The sequence below is a fragment of the Indicator indicator genome, chromosome 9, assembly GCF_027791375.1.
Source record: "Indicator indicator isolate 239-I01 chromosome 9, UM_Iind_1.1, whole genome shotgun sequence".
NCBI lineage: Eukaryota > Metazoa > Chordata > Aves > Piciformes > Indicatoridae > Indicator > Indicator indicator.
In genome coordinates, this window is record NC_072018.1 from 12,954,730 (window position 1) to 12,975,526 (window position 20,797).

Consider the following 20,797-nt stretch of genomic DNA (forward strand, 5'->3'; position numbering starts at 1 on the left):
AAACACATTCTAAGCATAACATAGATTTGAACATTGGATAGTGTAGATTACTGTTTTCCTGGTTTCTTCCTTCTGTGGATAAATAATCTTGTTCATTGTTGTCTCCTTCAAAAGTTAGGATAATGGGGGGAATTGGTTTTCTTCAGAGATTAACTTTTTCCTGCAGAAACATGGTTTGGAGTCTTGGTTTGAGCTAGAGCAGAACCAAATGGGTTCAGTGATTTCACTTTTTAGCTCAGCCTCTTCTAATTAACCTTCTGAAGTTAATGGCAAATTTTCACAGACAGTGTCTGCTTCTGGAAGTGCTAACACTCCGTGTTTATAGTTACTGTCAGGGGTTGGTATACAGAAAGGCCCTTGCTTGTACTTGCTCCTGTGGTGATCAAAGTCACTGCTAAATCTTGTATACTGTTTTGAGGGTTCAGAAAGTAAGAGGTCACACCTGCAGAGCAGAGTGGGTAGGATAGGTGACCCTAAACTGACCAACAAGGGATTTCATTCCATGTACCTCATGTTTGGTATACAGCTGAGGGATCTCAAGAAGTTAAGCCTCTTCAACATCCAAGGACGATTTCTTTAGCCATCACATCAGACTTCACTGAATCTGTAATATAGTTAGAAGATCTCTTCCTAAGGGAACGTTTTGAATCACAGAGTTTTGCAGAATGATTGGCGGTAACAACAACAAAATATATCAAAGGACAATGATCTGTCTTTACTGAGGTCTCCTTGACATTGTTGTTATCATTCTCTTTTGAGAAAATTCAAATTAAAAACTATGTTCAAGAATTTTTGGAACTTCTCTATACAACTGTGATTATCAATTTGTCGAACAAATTAATAACTGGAAAAAAACTTACTCTGATGAGAGAGGGTAATGATACAAATAGTTAGCAATTACTAGGATCTTATAATTTACCTAGCAAGAACCTGGCTTTCAAAAACTGTGTCTTGTAGGATTGCTGATGAAAAGTATACAGATCTGAGTTCTTCATCTTTTCTACTGCTGATTGTCTTGAGCTGAATACTGCTGAGCAGGCTATTCAATATTCTGTTAAAAGAGATTCATGAATAAAGAACCAGTGGACTGTATTTCTGAGAGAGTCACACTGTTATACTTTTTTCCATTTAACTCTTTTGGTGAGATTTATCTGTTCCTGATGAAAGAGAGCCTTTTGATTATGTAGCTCAGAACTTAAGGCAGTGGGTAAAGTAGATAGAGATTTACTGCTAAAAGTTACTGCACTAGTTAGCTTTTAAACTGCCTGCTGTATTGCCTTGTTCCATAAACAACTCTTTGAAAAATAAATCTGTGTCTAATAAAATTCTTCCTTGGAAGACTTTGTTCGAAATGTAAGTTATCTCTGTGACATTAGAAGAAAAAATCATTTAGGTTTCAGTAAAATCTTGTTCTGTTTCCCCCAGATGTAATTTCATTCAAATCTTGCTCTTATTTTTACAAGTTTGGCCTTTTCTTTTAGGTTAATCACGGTCTTTAAACGGTATTTACCAGGTTTGTCATTTCCAAATAGGTGATAATAGCTTATAAAACTCCAGATAGGGCTGACAATTGTGATTTTAATGCAAAGTCTTTCTGAGTCTCTTCAAAATAACCCTGAGGTGCCAGAAGCATTGAGAGAAAATCAAATTATTACTCTTCAAGTGCTTTACCATAAACAAGTAAATCATATTCTCCCAGTTCAGAATAAATTCACTTTGCCATGGTTCATGAAGCTTGACAGTTTCACAAATACATTAATTTATTGATCTGGAAAAATTGTGAAGCTGTTCTGAGAAATTATGAGTTGAGCCTCTAAATGTTACGTTAGCACTGAGCCTTCTAGAGCAGATGTTATCTTTGGAAACTCTTTAGAGTATTCAGCCATTCTACAGCCTAGCTTGTGTTTTCATTCAGGAATATTACTACCAGAGAGTACTACTGGATGTGGTGCAGTTAGACAACTGCCAAGCAAAAGAAAGGGTTTTTAAAAAAACTATCTGTATCCCCTTCTTCTGAACTCTTTTGAAGTCTGTGCACAGGTTAATGGAGAAAAACCAAAGTATGCATGGCTTGAACTGTTTTCTTGCATGGATGAATGCATGTGATGTGTTCTGTGTGAATTCAGGTTTAAGCAATTACTTAAAAAAATTTCTTTCCTGCTGTAGCACTGACGACTCACCACTACTCCTTGGTGGGGAGAATACTCAACATACATTCTGGAACAGCATTTACTTTAAGCTAGATACATTCTAGATTTTTTTTTTTTCTTTGAATTTATTGGAAGTTTGGGGTTTTTTGTTTGGGTTTGGGTTTTTTGGGTTGCTTGTTGGGTTTTGTTGTTGTTTTTGATTTTGTGTGTGTTTGTTTTTTATTTTTAATTCAAGTAATTCTCCACATTTCAAACGCTTCTGATCATTTTATAACTAAAGTTATTCTAAGTTAGAATTTAGACTACAGAATGCTGCTCCTTGCACTTTATGTGTGTTTAGTAAGTCACCCATATGTTCAGCTGTTTCAGCCTGGTTAAAAAGCACATCTGTTTTTGTTATCCTTCCTGTTTTGTTCAATTCAACGTATTTTTCCATATGAAGAAAAGAAAAAATTCTTAGTTACAAAAAAAATGCTTCTTAAATTTCTCAAGTAAAGCTAGTGTTTATTTCTTATAAAGCAGAACATTATTCAATTTTAGAATAACAATACCAGATTATTTTAGATTTCAGAGAACAAATTCTACAACATAATTACTATATTATGGTGGGGAAAAGAAGGGGTTCCACTGAGGTACACGAGTTTTCCTTCTGGTTTCCTTCACTTTCTACCTCTTTTTGTCTTGTCAGAGATGTTGAGGACTTACTGCAGCTTTACTGCAGCTCTTTATTTGAGCAAAGAGCATCCAAGCTTCAGATTTTCCAGGAAAGGAACTTTGGTGCCTTTTTTTCAGGCTCTATAGTGAAAAGCAAACAAACAAACAAACAAACCCAAACCAAACAACAAACAACTTAAGACTTTTTTTTTTTTCCTAAATGCTCAGTGTACATTTCCATGTAAAGAAATACATGCCTCTGGAGGACAATTCAGGCTGCATTCTTTTCCTGTGTCAGTGTCCATTGGCTGTAAAGGAAACATGGGTAGGAAAGCATCCTACTGGAGATATCTTGGAGATACCTGCAAACCCAGGCAGCAGGAGGATTTCCTTCTTCCCGATAGACTGCTACTGCCTTTCCAAGACACTGATATCTTCACAGTCTAATGGGCAAGTCAGTTCTTAGTATCCTTGCTTTTCAAATTTCCAAATTTCTGTGGATTTTCAGTCTGCCTGAAATGATTTTATCAAATTTATAAAAATTTGATATTTTTTATTCCAAAATATGCATACTTTTGATCTGCAAGCCTTTCTAACTAGTCCGGCTTAATTTTTCTGCTGGGGAGGTGGGATTTGCTTTGGTTTGGTGTCAAGATCCTTCCTGCAGGCCATCCAAAACCTATTCAGATCATGATACATTGTAAAATGTCTTTAGGCTATTATTAGCCATGCATTAGCGATTTATATAGTTATATTTTGTAAACTATCTGGATATTTGCTTTTTCCGTGTCTGAGCTTTCTAGTTTTGGTAGAATCAGTCTGGGAGTTTCAAGGTGAACTACACAGAACATCTTTATTATTAAAATTTTGAGAGGTGGCAGTCTGGATTGCCACTTTTACCTGCTGTCATTGCTGCCTTCCAGATGTTTAAATAATGCTTATACAGAATGCATCTATTCTAATCTGAGCAGATTACTATTGGATTTTAGACCAACACATTACAGATTTTGCTGCAATTTAATTTGTCATTTACTGGAAAGTCTTATTCAACAGAAAAAAATGTAGAGGTGTGATGTAATGGCCTCTGTAGCAATAATAATAATTAAAAAAAACAGTTACTTCGAGCTTCTTTTGGACTGAAAAGTCTTTTTCCTATGTTGTGTAATTTTTAAGTAGCTGCCTTGTGAAAACATCTACTCAAAAAAATCTTTCAACATTTTAGATGTTTTCAGTGTTTCTCGTCCCTTTTTACTGCTCCCAGTGGCATGATTAGAAGTTCTTAGATACGTACAGATGTTTACAGTAAGAGTAACTTAATTCACTGCAATAAATCTCAGAGAATAAAAGTAGTATCAAATAGAAGCAATAGCTACATCAATGTACTTTTTTCACATTCCCTAAGTCTCTCAAGTTGTTTTCACATAATGTACTGCTAGCATAGTTCTCCTTGACTTAGATTCTGAGAAGCGATTTACAGGGAATGAAGAGTGCTCAAGAGTTGTAAATATCAGGGGATTTTCTATCCGGTTTACCTTGTGGGAAACAGATTTTTCTGAAGATGTGAGCAAGGTTTCCATATAGAAATGATTTATCTTGACACTTGCAGTGTAACAATACCTAGCTTCTAAAAGCAAACATTCATAGAGAAAAAAGAATTCTTAGATTGCTTTAAAATTTACAGCTTTTGTGCAGAAAATAAGTTGAATTGGGTATAGCTAATATGGGGAAATTTTAGGTAGGCTAAAAAAAAAAAAAAAGCAGGATTTTAGGTTAATTTTTCTTGCTTATTGCTACTGCTAAGGTATACTTCATTTTAGAAAAAACCCAGACCAAAACCAGATAAGCTTGGTTTAGGCTTTCTGAAATCTAGAGCATTCTGTCCTGCACCCCCAGCAGTGCCAATCCTCTTCCTTGTACCTGAAATGGAAACCAAGACCAAGCTGTTCATCTAAAAAGTTGACGTATTTCAGTCTTTAAAAAATACAGAAATGTCAAATCTGTCTACTTGAAGCTGCCACTGAACATGTGGTTCTCATATTTGCCAGCCCAAGGTGATAAAATACCTTCCCAGGATTTCAGACCTTTGTTTCTAAAAACCAGCCTAGGAATAAAAAAACAATGGGCTATTGTATTATTGTACCAAAAAAAAAAAAAAAAAAAGTGAAATGACCTTAGCAGTTATTAAACAAAAGAGGATAGCAGAAATTTTTTTTACAGATTGCTTCCAGGAGAAACTAAATCTTCTGTGACACTTGAGAAAACTTTAAGCAGCAGATTGTGTTAAGAAGAAAATTCTTCTGAACAAAATTAGTTGTTTCTCCAGTGGCCTTTCAGAGTGTGACAACCCCTTTGCTCATCATACTAAATATAGAAGTGTCTAAGGGTGATCAAAAATGCCTTCAGTGCCAAGCATCTTACAGGCGCATTTGGAAGAGTTTAGTTTCTAGTGGGGAGCAAGGAGATTGTGTGAGAAACAGCAGAACACACAAGAAGAAGGAACAATATGTTGGCAGTAAATATCCTCTAGTTCTTTGGCTCTGCCATTATTATAGGAGGAAGGTAATAAACTTACTCAAGAATGGGACAAACTGTGAGGAAAGAAAAGGGAAATAGAATTTTGGATAAATTATGCTCAAGAATAATCTGTAGGTATTGTTTTTGAAGTGAAAATGAATCGGTACTGTTTTTTTATCAGTCTAGGTTGTTTGGTTTTGTTTTTTTTTCCCCCTATCTTAATTGGTATTTAGCCTTGGACAAAATAGGGTTTTTTTCCTAACAGGAAAATTGTAGTAGTTGAATTTAAGGGAAAGTCCAATACAATTAGAAGTAGTCCAAGGTACTTTTTTTTGTATAATCACAGCACAACTTTATGTTTGTTTCTGACGTTTCTCAGTTCAACAGTGTTTTGAGGTTCTTTTATTGACTTGAAACTTGTGCAGTAATTTGTGTTAATACTTTAGATGTGTGATCTAATTACTACTTCATAAAATATTATCTACTTGCTGAATAAAATTGTTATGGTGCGAGTTAAGGAAAATGTTAGGGAAATTTGCTTCTTTCCCTGTTCAGTTGATTTCGTGGCACATTCTGCTAATAGCAGACTAAGCTGGGATATGTCCATGGGATTCTGTAGTTCAGCTTTTCCATTTTCTTAGCAGACTCTTTGCTTCTAACTGTTGAACATGCTGTTGGTTCCTGCTGCAGCTTGGCCCATTATACCTTTTTTGGTTTAAAGATTCTTTGAACAAAAATGAGAAAACTTCTATTTTCTCATTATGTCCTCTCCAAAGTGCTGTTCCAGCTTTGTGATTTTTTCCTTTTCTAAATGGGACTTCTTCCAAATGCTCACTGTGCTGGGAAGACTAAATAAAGTTGACTGGTGGAGAGGCATACTTAATCCTATGAAGACATCCTCTTAGGGTCTTAGGATGAGATTTCTGTCATGCTTATTGTCAGGCTTGAGATTTTCACTTGTGGTTGAAAGTGTGTTAGGGTCTAAGTGATTGGTGATACCTTCAAATCCCTTGAATTTGGAAATAGGGCTGGTCAGCCAAGGAAGTGTGTCTGAAAATGTTCTCCAGGATTTAATTAAAGATTCTCATTCAAATGCCAAAAATAACAATTAAGAATGTCTGAGTTAGATGAGTAAGCAATAGGCTGTTTTTTCTATCATTGTTTTTCTCCATATGTAAGTAACCCATTCCAAAAATAATTCAAAGCCATGAGAGTAGAAATTTCAAAAGTGAAATAATAGTTACAGCAGCACTGGTATATTTATGAAATTAATCTTTATTCCTTTGTTTTTTTACCAAAAAAAATGGTCTGCAAATAATCAAATTCTCTCCATCCAACTGGCTTAAATGTTCTATTGCCAAGACATATTCAGCTCCAACCAAACTGATTCCAGAGGAATCAGGCTGAATGTATGAACTGCTTTTGCCAATGCAGAAGACACTGTAAAACTATCTTAATAGTATAATTTCTGAATTATACTGTGGTATATAATATGTAATTTCTTTTCTTATTTCAGACTGTAGAACTAGAGGACAATTCAATGCTTTTTCATATCACTTCCGGGGTAGACGTTCTCTTGATTACAGCTTTCAGGAGGACAAGCCAATGAAGAAAATGAAAATGTCCAAAGCAGTAAGGTAAGATTACTTCTTTTTTGTTTTGTTTTGTTTTTTTTTTTAGAGAAGTTATGTAAAAAGCACATTTGTTTTCAAAGTTGAGTGAAAATGAATGATTTCTCTGTAAGCACATACCACTTGTCTAAGATGACCAGGTTGAGTCTACTCACTCTGGCAAGGAAAGTTGCTAGACAGATATGTGGAAAGGTAAATTTATTTCAGCAGTTTCATATACTCATGCAGGTGTTATGGTTCTGAAGGAACACCACCATTGTATTTTACTTAGTTGATAAGAAGCTGTCCTGACATAATAGAGGCTTTACATGTTAAGTATTTTAGACAGGAGAAGACAGTAGCCAAGTATCAACAATAGAAATAGAAAGATTCTTGTAAAGTAATCCTTGAAGAAGGATGTTTCACCTGCCTTTGCAAGTGAAGTCATAGAAGTGTTTGAGTTTATAAAAGGGCAATTCACTTTTTAAAGATGCTAGTCCCAAGATTCTGAAACTGCACAAGGGTTCAATTCAGTAAAAATGAAAGAAAGAAAAAGTAAATGCTGATATCTGAGAAGCAGCCAGTTTGCATTAATATGATGTTTGACTATGTTTCAGAAATTCTCTAAAATCCACATAAGTCCAGTTACTAATTAGGACTACAAAAAAGTAAATTGATACTACTTTATACATAACGAAAGCTAAAGCAAACTTAGTCCTTTAACATTCTCATCAGTTCTCAAGCTCATTGTTGTACTTAAATTGCATTCATGATGAGAAGATCTTTCATTCTCTTGGTTTTTTTCCTTCTCATTTTCAATAACTTGAGCAGGTGGGGAAGATTAACTTTTTATTATACAACAGCAGCTGGTTTACTTGAATTTGGCATGTTATGTTATTTAGAGTTCTTTAACTCAGATGAAAAACTATGGGAAACTAAGTAGCTTGAACACCTGCCAGTAAGTGCTGGCTTAATTTTTTCAGAATGATTATAAACCATGATCCGTCTTCTGTGAGAGAGGATTTCATTCCACTTTATTCTTTGGGTATCCCTTAGTTCTGAAGAAGACATGATAAAAAAATAGGAGTGCTTGTACGGATTCCAAGGATCTTAATGTAATAAGTGGCTTCATAATTACTGTTATCCTTGGGTTTGAATGCATGTTTCTTAAGTGGTGCCAAATAATGTATTGACCATTGGAATGTGCTGCACAGGGAGGTGGTGGAGTCACCATCCCTGGAGGTGTTCAAGAGGGGATTGGACGTGGCACTTGGTGCCATGGTTTAGATAGTCATGAGGTGTAGGGTGACAGTTTGGACTCGATCTTTGAGGTCTCTTCCAGCCTTCTTGATTCTATGATTCTATTCTATGATTCTATGATTAGTTATGGACAGTTCCTTTAATAACTGTTTCCTGTCCACAGAATGAATTTACTAACACAATGTAATACTGTACAGCTCTTACCAGATATGAACTAGAAAGTGCTGTAGACAAAAGAATAGATTTTGTATATGATTATCATCAGTATTGATTCCAAATGTTAGTTAAATTGGGACACAGGAATATGTTCATATCTAAAAGTACTTCTCATTCATTTACAAGACCAAACTTTTTCCTTTTTGAAGTTGAATTTCTTTCAACACATTTTGCTAATGAACATATAGAGGCAGAAACTGGGAATCTGAATGTGAAATGTGAATTCCATGTTTGGATGTAATGTTGTTTAAGACTCTCACTTTTATCTGCTTTCACAATAGAGGCTCAAGAAATTTCCCAGTGACTTCAAAGTGATGCTTTACAGTGTCACTGAAGACAACCTTGTGTGTGCTGCTGTATGAAATGCATATATTATTTTTTTAAGTAGAAGAAACTTGCCATTGCTCATGATGTTAGCAGTAATCCACAGCTCACCAGACCCTGTGTCTGTCTTCAGCACCAGCGGGTCTTGTGTGCTGTTGTGGTTCATACAATCCCTACACTTGTGGTTGTTCTTCTTTTATATTTGTTGCAAAATTTTCTAAAATATCTGTCCAGGTAAAAATTACTTAGATGAATATCCTGTCTTGGCATTCTTTTGTTGCAGTTCTGTGAAACAGAGTAAATATTTTCGTAATGCCACGTCAGCAGCTAATGAAAATCAAAACGTACCAGCAGTGAATGACTTCAAAGAATTTGTTTTGGAAATGCAAAAAACTATTTCAAGCCTCAGAAACCAGGTAAGGTTGCTATAATGGGTAGTTTCTAATTGTAGATTTAATTTGTAACATTTTCCTAACATCACTCCTCTTCTGTTTTTAATAGACGTCCACTGCACCCCAAACCCACCACACTGTATCTCAAATAAAACACAACACAGAACATGGTGTGTTACTATTCTTTATTTCTATGTTCTTTTGAAATAGTACTGAAATGTTCCATAATTAGACTCTCTTGACTTCTGAGCCTGGAGGTTTGTGCAACCATTGTGTACTCAACGTGAAAATAGTCTTGCTCTATAAACTTTTCTGTAGAGTTAATCAAATCTTTTTTTTCTATCTGAAATGTGTAGGATCTATGTAAAATTATGATTAGAATCTAGACTTTGTAAGATGCAATATGACAGATTATAGTTGCAAGGTCTAGATTTATAGATGCAAATGATATGTTTAGTTTATAGTAATTTGATTTGACCTTTGATGGTATTATTTAATCATTGTTGTACTCATCTTCAGTGATCCCATTTTGACAGTGGAAGAACTATGTTAAGACTTCCTGCATTTCAGTTGGTTCTTCCATCTTTTTTGGACAGAAAAATGACTGAGGAATTTATAAAAATTGTGCATTCCTAACTGTTGTTTCAAAAAGCACAAAATCAGCAAGGTATATTAATTATATAACCCCTTATTTTTGTTTTCAACACTAAGGAAAACAATCAAAAATCCAAACAAACATTTTTAATTGAATTGGATGTTTGGTTTTTTTTCACCTCCCTTTCATTCAAAGTTTTTTGAGAGTTTAGATTTGTCTTTTCATATATCACAGGCAGTTGGCTTCACTTTGTACATTCCAGTTGTATATTCCAACAGATCTTTGGTTAGTTTTCATTTGAAAGGCTGTTTCCATATGTATTGCCTGTTTCCAATCTGTTACCATTGTGAAATCCAAGTAGCAAGAAGGAAAACACAGACGAATATTGATCATTGATTATGTAGCATAAGAGAAAGCACAGAAGGCCTTGAACCAATAAAACCCTTTTTCTTTTTTTGATTCAGCTATTGACATCTTTTTAATGTTTTCAGATAAAAAAACTTGAATCACGCCTCAGTAAAACTGATTGCACTGATGAAGAAGGTAAATCGTATTCCAGCAATGAAACCTGGAAAAGGGACCCTTGTACTGTGTGTGAATGCAAAGTAAGTTTATGGATATCCACTTAGAAATCATGTTAGGTCCTGCTTCTAAAATAGCACTTTCAGTTTTGTGCCTGCTAATTTCTGGGTAATAGTTGCTAATTGTTTTTTTAATGGATCTTCAGTTAATACACTGTTCAGATATCCCTGCCCTTGACACTGGTTTTCAATTCAGCCTTTATGTACTTACATTTCCATTTTCCTTGCTGGCAAAATTAACTGCTGAGTGAGAGACTTCATGAAGAAGTCTGCTAAAATTCTTTAAAAAACAATAAAAGCTCATCCACCTTAGTGCTAGATTTTAATTTTCTCTTTGTCATGGTGAAATTTCCAAAAGGATAGTAAAAGAAATATGTCAGTACTGGATATGCCAGAGCTTCATTTCTGAAGGTTAGATAAAATGGCATACTGGTCCATTAAAGATGGTGCAGTACAAAGAGACTTCTCAATATAGGTTTATGCTGAAATAAATTAGATGGAGTTAATCATAGTAGCCAGCTGCTGAGAACAGCTGCCATGGAACCAGCTAGCTTGAGGGCCATCAGGGAATGTGAGAGATAGACTCTTGGGGTCACATCCTGCCCTCCCTCAGATAAACCCAACATGCAGATGGAGCTCATCATTCGAAGAGCACCCTGTCCTCTCTCCACTTCACTAAACATGGTGACTTAGAGGATAGTGAACAATGGCAACAAGTTTCTGCCTGGCACAACAGGCACCACAGGCATTTCTCCCTAGTAGCTACCCCACCTTCCCAAGCGTACAGTGCTCTACAACGGGAGATGAGTGATGACAGGGATGATGGTTGAAGCAGCTTGGAGGTGTTGCTGACATTTAATCATTCTACAACCTGCACCAAAACATTTGTACTAAAGAATAAAATATGGGTCACTGTCATAGGTGACTCACTTCTGAAGGGAGCAGAAGGCCCAATATGAGGACTGGACAGGCTGGCTGAATGGGCCGAAGATAGTTGTATGAGATTCAACAGGGTCAAGTGCCAGGTCCTGCACTTGGGTCAAAACAACTGAAGTGGTTGGAAAGCTGCCTAGTAGAGAAAGATGTGGGGGTGTTGGTCAACGTTTGGCTGAATATGAGCCAACAGTGTTCTTGGGTAGCCAAGGTCAGCAGCATCCTGGCGTGTATCAAGAATAGTGTGGCCAGCAGGACCGAGGAAGTGACTGTTCCCCTGTACTCAGCAGTGGTAATACCACACCTTCAGTTTTGGGCCCCTCACTACAGGAGAGACATTGAGATGTTGGAGTAGGTCCAGGGAAGGGCAACAAAGCTGGTGAAGGGTCTGGATCTGGAGAACACATCTTTTGAGTAGCAGCTGAGGAAACTGGGGTATTTAGTGTGGAGAAAAGGAGGCTGAGAGATCTTCCTGCTCTCTACAACACCCTGAAAGGAGTTACTTCTCCCAGGTAACAAATAATAGGATGAGAGGAAATGGCTTCCAGTTGCACCAAAGATTTAGCTTGCATATTAGAAGAAACTTATTGACTGAAAGGGTTCTCAAAGTCTGGAACAGGCTCCCCAGGGAGGTGTTTGAATCCCCATTCCTGGAGGGGTTTCAAAGGTACAGAGATGGGGAGCTAAGGGACATGGTTTAGCACCAGACTTGGTAGAGTTAGATAATGTTCGGGCTGGATGATTTAAAGGTCTTTTCCAATCAAAACAGTTCTATGATTCTAAAAATGTGTCCCTAGTTTGGAACATGTAGCTAACTATATTCTGGTTTTGTTATTGTTTTTCCTGACACAGGCTGGTCAGGTTACTTGTTTTGTGGAATCCTGCCTGCCGGCTGACTGCGAAACACCTGTGAAGGTTGAAGGAGATTGCTGTCCAGTCTGCTTAAAACAAAACGTTATTAAAAAGAAGCCATAAGTCTGCTTTTTAAGAATTTAGGGTGCATACTCCTCAGTAGGCCTATCAATGCCTACTGATGGCAAAAACAGGTAACTCCAGTCTTAACAGCAGCAAGAAATCACGATTTACAATATTCTAATGGTGCTGTAGCAGTATAACATAATGTATTGTTTTATTCTCTGCCCATGAAGGTAATCACAATGCAAAAATTAACAAAAGGGAAATTAGCAAACAGGTCAAAGTTAGTTGTGTGTTAAACTTCTCAGGTTAGACAAACTCAGAACTGGTGCTACTTTAAAAGAACACTGTCAAGTAGTTTTAGGTACCCAAAATGACTGGGCTTTTAAGCCTTACTTAAAATGAACACTTTGTTTCCTCTCTTTAATTAGCAACATTGAGAGTTTACTGTCCCTTTTCATATCAGTCTGACTTGATATTTAGCTCTTTGTTATTTAGTAAATGCAGGGAAAAGGTGAATGCAAGGTCACTGTGCCCACAGCAATGCCATAGAGGGCCAGTTTCTATGAACACATTAAAGTTCTGTTGAACTATCATTTCTGCACCTGGACCAGCAAGGAAATCAGGAGAACTACATTACAACTTTCAACATCCTTTCATTAATTCAAAGAGCAAAATTAATCAAAGTTTTCAAACCAAAGAAGTAAGGAAACTTACAATTTAGTAAAGAAATAGAAATAAATGGAATTGGAAAATATGAAAAGCAACTGAATGTCTATTACAGGTATAATTGACAGTGTTCCTCATTCTAGGAAAACATACAGGACAGAGTAGAATTTCATCTTAAAATTAACATCACATTTGTCAAAACAAATGTAATTGCTTGGCAACCTTTTTTGTTGTTATTGTCGATTTATCTTTAATCATTGTGACATGACTATCCAGTCCAGTTTCTATCCAGTCCAATTTCCATCCAGTCCAGTTTTATAGCATGCTTCTCTTGAGCACAGATCAGCTCAAATATTTGTATGGCCCTGTTTTGAAAATGGGAAAAGATGTCACATGCCATTTTGTATACAACAATTCCTACTGATTCCTTGTGCATATTGTCCATGCACATATGTTCCTGATTATATTGTGGCACTGTTTGTTGGGGGAAAATAAAAAACCAACAACCAAAAAAACAATCAAAATCAAGCATCATGATTAATTGTGGGTTGACTACTTTTTCTGACAAGGTATTTGATTTTTTTAATATTTTTCCAGTTTCATCCAATGCGTATATATTTTTACCTCAATATTTTTATCATTCATGTTAAAAATGGTCTGCAAATGGACTTTTATTTCCCATTTAATAAATGTTTAACATTATAGAGTATATGTCTACACTAGCATTTCAAAGTTGTGTACTCTTTAGAATACAAACTTCATTTGACCAGGAATTATATATTATATTCAGTGAAGGACAACTATCATACCTCATTTTACAGCTTTTTTTTTGTGTTTATACAGAATTTATTCTTTTCCTGAATACTTACTATGTTAGAATTTATGTCTCTGCCCTTAAACCCTAAGTCAGGACTATCTAGAACCAGAGCTCTTCTTTGGTTACATAGTCCACTGACTTGTTCAAATTTAGGGAACAGAGGTTTGGATATAAAAGAAATCTACACAAAATTAAGCATTCTCATCTTAAACGTTTCAGATGATGCAAACAGACTGAATACTTATTTATTGCATGGTAGATCAAATACTTGTCTAATAACTAACCTCGCAGCAGCAGTATGCGTTCCACTATAATATCCTGGCACATAATTTCTCTGATTACTAACAACAATAATTTCTAATTTGATAAACTGATACCGTGACACACTTTCAAAACGTTGGTGTATCTTTAAAGCTTGCTCCAGAAACTTGTTTCATACTATGGTAGGAGCAATATGTACATGTGAGTGGTGTGTTAAAGGTGTGTGGTAGAGGTACATATGGAACTATGATTTATATTTTTAAGAACATTTTAATTGACTTTATATACTGTGTTTTGACTTGTGTAATTTCTTTGTTCATACTTTTAGAAATTGTGTGTGGCAAGCGTATCATATGGTTCCTAGAGGTTGTCATTCCTGTATTTCTTTGATACTCTGGTATTTTGCTGACTTCTGTTAAGAGTCCAAGCCACATGTCTCATCCTGTAATTCCAACTCCGATGGAACTCCCTTTGACCGGTAGCAGCAATTCCTCAAAGAGGAAGGATTGCAGAGCTAGCCCAAATATAATTTAATTGTCTAAACAGTTAACTAAGGCAGTAATAAATGCAGCTGGTTACTGCTTGCATTCTTTTGTTCCAGTTTACTAATAAATAAACTTTCTCAAGATTCCTACTTCTAGGAGAGGAGAGTTTCCATTTATACATTACAAAATAGTACCTTATATCTGATCGTTCCTTTTCTCCAGCCTCCAGGCTAAAACTGGAGGTTTTCTTCATGTTCACTGTTTATTCACATGGTATATAAAATGGGCCTATGAGTCTGGATATGCTTAAACAAGTGTAATATTGAGTGATTTTCAGCCATCCATCTTGTTATAAACTCTTCAGGAAGAACAGGTCTTTATCCATAGTTTAAAATGTAATCAGTCATGAGTTGTACTAATTTAGTTTTATTGCAGTGTCTGCAGAATCAGCATTGTTTTTAACATTTCTGAAGCAGTGGCCATTTCCTCAGTATCCACTGTGAGAATATTGCTGTAATATGTTGCAAATTTTACATATTTATTTTCTTTTTAAATGTTACCTAAAACAAAGCCTTTGTTGTTTTTATTGTAACCAGTAAATTTACCAAAGAACTGTTTGCACTGTATAATGAATGCTTTTAGTTACAATAAAATGGGCCACATTTCCAAGTAAATTTCAAGTGATTCCTTCTTCATGCCTGCATTGTTGAGATTATTTGGTGAAGATTCTTTCAGAACTCGATATTGCTTATCTTTTGCAGGATTGTCATGATCAAGTCTCCGTTTATGAGAACTAAGCATTGTGCTAACCAATCCACGTAGATTTGGCAAGTTCTTAGATGTTACGACACATACATGGAAGTATCTGGGTGATGGGGAAAAAACGTGCATAGACTCAGAATGGATATTTAAAAGCACACATATTTCTTAGCACAAATGTGTACTGCAAACTCTTAGTGCTGAGCATATTTTTCCCATTTTTATGGGAGTGTCATAACACATACATCCTGTTCCTACACCACTTCTTCATGTCTTCAGTTAGATCCAGTCATGACTTGCTTTCCAATGCACATGATACTACATTCACAACTTTTCACAAATGGCTAGCCAGGGTCATACAATCTCAACTCAAAATGACTTTTCTGTGCAGAAGAGAGCTTATTTACCTCTTCTTGTTTCTCCATAACAGAATTACTGCTGAACACATCATGAGTTATTTTCATCCTTTGGTGAGGTGTTAGGATCTCTAAAGCAGTGAGTCAGTTCCTTTGTTAGATCCACATGAGATTCATCTGTATCTTCACCACTTCATAGAGTAAAACATTTGTGAAACGGTACCATTTCAATTAATGTAGTTCTAAGTTTCCTTACAGGAAAGTTCAGCTACTTGAAAGGAGGTTGTAGCAAGGTGGGTGTTTATCTCTTCTCCCTAGGAATAAGTGATAGGACAAGAAGAAATGACTTCAAGTTGCACTAGGAGAGGTTTAGTTGAATATTAGAAGAAGCTTCTTGACTGAAAGGGTTCTCAAAGACTGGAACAGGCTCCCCAGAGAGGTGGTTGAACCCCTGTCTCTGGAGGTGTTGAAAAGATACAGACGTGGTGCTGAGGGACATGGTTTAGCACCAGACTTAGCAGAGTTAGATAATGGTTGGACTTGACAATCCTTGACAACTGAAATGATTCCATAATTCTAAATTAAAGATGAACTAACTCCACAGAAATAAAAATCATTTTCAGGTTCCAGCTAACTGTGTCACGATAGTTCAAATAGGGCAAATCTTAGAAAATCAGAACTGCAATAGGCTCATTTATGTATTTTCTAGCAGGCTGCTGAAATATCCTGTTGCTCTTCCAAAGTGTTGGTAAGTAGCATTCAGACACTACTCTATAAAATTTTAGGTCAATAAGATTATTTTTCAATCCAAATTCAGATAAAAGTAGTTTGGCAAAGTCCATGGTGTATGTTTTTCTAGTAACTTGGATAGGTAATACAATCTTCTTGTAAGGGTATCTTGAAGAGTCAAACCCCAAAACATGCCCTAACCCAGACAATGGGTTAAGCACCTGTGAATGTGCAACCCTGGACACTTCCTGGGGTCCAGATGGTCCAGATAAACGTATAGCACATATAATTAACTTTGTAACACACCTGTGAACCGTGTGTGCCCCTGGCCGTGTTTGGATATGCCCCATCCTATAGATTCAGTTACCAGGTTTTTCTGTTACCAAAGGGTAACAGAGAATTGTCAGAATTGTCTTGGGACAGTACTTAAATCAGCTGAGAAGGTAAGCAACTTGCCTTGTTGTCACCCAGCAAGCAACAAGAGCCAAATGCTGCTGGTGCTGCAGCTGAAGAACTTGTTCTAACAACAAGCTACACCTGGGCCTCAGACCCGGACCAAGGCAGAAAAGGGGAAAGCTCCAGGTGAACTCAATCCTAGAAGAGTTATAAAAGTCTGGTGACGGAGTACATGAGAGAGGGTTCTCTTGGAGATAAGAGTCAGTTCCAGACTCTGAACTGGGCACAAGAGGAGGGAGGACCCTCCTTGCCCTCTTTGAGCCAAGAGCTTCTTGGATTATAGCCACTGGATATAGCATCTGGGAAGATACTGGACAGAGGAGCAAGTCGTGAGTACCTGGCTAATCTGCCACAGAATCCCATTTGTGGGAAACTGCAGATCACAGAACCTTTATTTCCAGTTTGAATCTCTGTGTTGGAAATCCTTAGATCTGTGCTTAAATCGTTTGACTGTCTTCATAAGTGAAATGTATCTCTCACAACTGAATAACAGAACCTATGCATATACTTTATAAATAAGTTACAGTGGCATTTGAAGTTACCACTGCCAGGAAATACTAAATATAAGATATATAAATATAGAGGTATTGCAAACAGACATAATAAATTCCTAAGTTTCAAGGCCTAACCTAATACTGTTCAACAGTTTGGAGTGCTTTTTTTTTTTCTTGTTTTTTTTGGGGGGTTTACTTTTTGTTTGTTTGTAGGTTTGGGAGGTTTATTTTATTCTTTTTCCCTGTGAGACTAAAACAGGCAGAAACTTGAAGAGAATATTTTGCTTCTGTATATAACATTGTGTTTGTCTGATCAAGACAACAGCCATGGTACATCACAGCTCATCTTGAGAAAGAATCCATTATATTTGAAATAAACTTAGTAAATTGACTTTATTCCATTTGATTGATTACTGCTAAGAATCATTTGGCCACAGCAGGATTAAAATTGTCTTTACTGGGAACAACCTCCCATAGGCAGTAACTGTTTTGTAAAATAATATTTTGCTGCCAGAGTGTATGTCATATGATCTAAAATACTTTTTCGTATATTTCAGTGTCCTACTAGTTTAATATGTTTTCTCTGTAGTACTTAAGAAATCAGTGATGTTTGCAGTGAGATTTTTAGATCTGTTGGGACAGTTTTATGGCTTTAGGTTGGAAACTAGAATAAAGTATCAAAAGGTGGTACATTTCAGGAATTTTCTCAACACTTCTGCATTGTTACGTTGTCATGTTGTTAAAATAGATTAAATGTTCTGCATATTACAGGATAATACAATTATGAAATTACCTGTAGAAAGAAAGACTTTACTCGTAGTAACTCATCTGTAATATGGGGTTCAGGGAAGTACGTTTCAGGATTCACTACAAGAAAAAAAAAGTGAGATCTGATATGTGACAAAAGCTTGTCAGGACATGTTAGCAAAAAATACCCTTATGAGGTTGTGCACGTGTGTCATTCATGCCAAGAGAGTGGAGTGTAATGACATTATCCTTATTAAAACTAGTGGAAACCAATTAATTACTAAAAATGTAATAAGTTGCTAGATACTTATCCTGTCCGAACTAGCTTGGCATTACAATGTATCAAATCAGGAGACTGTAGAGTCATGAAAAGACAGCATTGTGTGCTGTGAGTGTGTTGTAAAGCAGACATCTTGGTATTTTACAATTATTCTGTTGTTTAGTTTAATGCAATAGCTCATTTTCTTTCCTCTTTTCAACCTTAACCTGCTGTGACATGGCAAGGAAAGCTCTGCACCTCCAACATACTATTCCCCCCCCTTTTTTTTTTTTTTTTTTTTTTTTTTTTTTGTCTACCTGACATCTTTGCTGTCCACCCAACAGTGTAATGAGTGGTCCTTTCAACTGCTTTAACATTGCAGCCTGGTCACAGATGGAGCAGAGTACAGATCAGATTTGCCCAGCTGTGTTTAGCTAAAGAGCTATGAATTGAATATCTCTGTTTGATTCAAAAGAGGAACATAACAGCAATTCATACAAGTGTAGAATCATAGAATGGTTGGTGCTGAAAGGGATGTTAAAGATCATCTGGTTCGTACCCCCCTGCCATGAGGAGCAGTGTCCTTCCACTAGACCAGGTCATTCAAAGTCCCATCCAATCTGGCCTTGAATGCTGTCAAGGAGGGGACACCCACATCTTCCCTCGGCAGCCTGTTCCAGTGTCTCACTACCCTCACAGCAAAGAATTTCTTTCTAATATCTAATCTAAATCTACCTTCTTACAATTTAAAATCATTAGCCCCTGTTCTGTCATTGAACATCCTTGTAAAAATTCCCTCTCCAGATTTCTTGTAGGCCCCCTTTAGGTACCAGAAGGCTGCTATAAGGTCTCCCTGTGATAAAGGAATAAACCTAATTGTTCTGTTCAGTAAAGATGTTTGTGTCTATTCGATGCCTCCCTCAGTGATACAAAATGTTGCTGTGTTGCCAAAATAAGTCCATTTTCCACTTCTATCTTTGTGAGATGTTTCTGTTGTTAACCTGGCTCCCTCCAGTCAAAGGATCATGACAGTGAAGTGCTTCATGTCTCTTTTCATAGGGATTAGCATGAAAAAAGTACCCAGAGGGGGTGAAAAAATCATAAAGAATTGTCCTGAGAAAGGAAAAGAAACAATTTGTTTTGGCAGGGAGGAAAAAAAAAAGATTTCATAAAGTAGTCTGAACTTTTTCAGGCAGAATACAACAGTTCATCAGGAATGTAGGAACTAAGTACACCAGAGCAACTAGACTGCAATAGAAGGTCTCTAGGCACTGGGAATTAATTTCACCATTTATCTGAGCAGCTACTGAAGTGGTAGAAAGGCAAACCTTTAGGCCCTTACCTCCCATTACAGGCAATGCCTCTCTTCCATTGAAGATCACCTTTTCTCTTTTTGTTTGCTGTGTTTTCACAACTGAGGGAACAAGGACTTACTTAGAAGCCTGAATGGAATCCTTTGGAGCAGAGTTCAGTCAGCCAGTTAGAAATGTTAGCAAAATGGGACATACTGGGGTTCTTGTCCTTTCCCATGCTTAGATGCCAGATTTGGCACTGTCTGTCATGAATTTCCATAATACAGTCTTCAGACTTCCAAGGAACTCTGGAGACACCAAGTCACTCATACTGTAGAACACATTCTTCTTGCTACATGTGAGAAGCAAGTGTGACAGCTTTCATAGACAGAAAACAATCCCAACTGTTGAAGAAATAGTTGAGCTGTTTTATTCAAGGGGTTTTTTTTCCCCTCTGGGTGAAATAGAGTCATTTTGCAACTTATGCTTTTATTTAAAACTATGCTGTCACAGAAATGGAAGGATTTTTTTTTTAATTAAGCTTTGTAGAAAGGACTTTCTTGAATGCAGTGCAGCAGACTGGAGACATTGTAGGAGTGGAATAAATGTTTTCTTTCACCTGAAATGGCTTGGCATGATTGCATACAGCCTCACTCGTTGCCAGACTGTTCTCTTACATTGAGAGTATTTAAAGATTGCCATGGGATTATTTGGATTTTCTTCTGTATCAACATTCAATTCAGGCAATAACAAACAACAGCTGCCTTGAGGTCAGAAAATGCCAGCTTGTTTCTGGTGCAGGCAAATGTTGGTATGGATTTTAAAACCTTCATCTTACCTTCTTTCCTGGTGTGTTTGAGGTTTTCTCTGTTGTGACTACTGCACCTTAGCTGGGGTGGGTATAATTTTGTATCATTTTCATTGACATTGCTATTGGTTTGGGTAATTCATTAAATCTGCTTTCATTTCAAACTGTGAGTCTCCTTTTCTCAGTCCCCCTTTCTCTGCTGGGGAAGGGTTATCAAGTGATAGAGGAACTAGTAATGTTTAGCCCCAGCTATAGGCTAAACAGACAAAAGTAAAGGAAAACTAAAGGCTGAGCTGCTGTGGTAAGAAGGTATCACAAAAGGAAAAGGGCTGGTGACAGGCACTGTTGTTATCTACTGCTGCTTGTGTCATTCTTGATGCGCTATTTAAAAGTATGAAAGCTTTGAGAGGAGGCTTTGATTGGGAAGTCAGGATTTACACCATAGTAACATACTGTGCGGTTTGTGTGTTCCTGGTGAAAGTGATCTTTCCTTGCCCTTTCAGGCCACAGGCTTGCCTTTA

General features: G+C 36.7%; 1 protein-coding gene across 1 annotated transcript in view; it reads left to right on the plus strand.

The window, feature by feature from the left end:
* PXDN (peroxidasin) overlaps window positions 1–13,431 on the plus strand; it is an 83,474-nt gene extending 70,043 nt beyond the window's left edge. The window contains exons 20-23 of the mRNA XM_054383827.1: window positions 6,835–6,955; window positions 9,012–9,144; window positions 10,207–10,320; window positions 12,082–13,431. Coding sequence (XP_054239802.1) covers window positions 6,835–6,955; window positions 9,012–9,144; window positions 10,207–10,320; window positions 12,082–12,204 — 491 coding nt within the window. The 3' untranslated portion in view covers window positions 12,205–13,431. The remainder of the gene's footprint in view (window positions 1–6,834; window positions 6,956–9,011; window positions 9,145–10,206; window positions 10,321–12,081) is intronic.
* The last annotated feature ends 7,366 nt before the right edge of the window (window positions 13,432–20,797 follow it).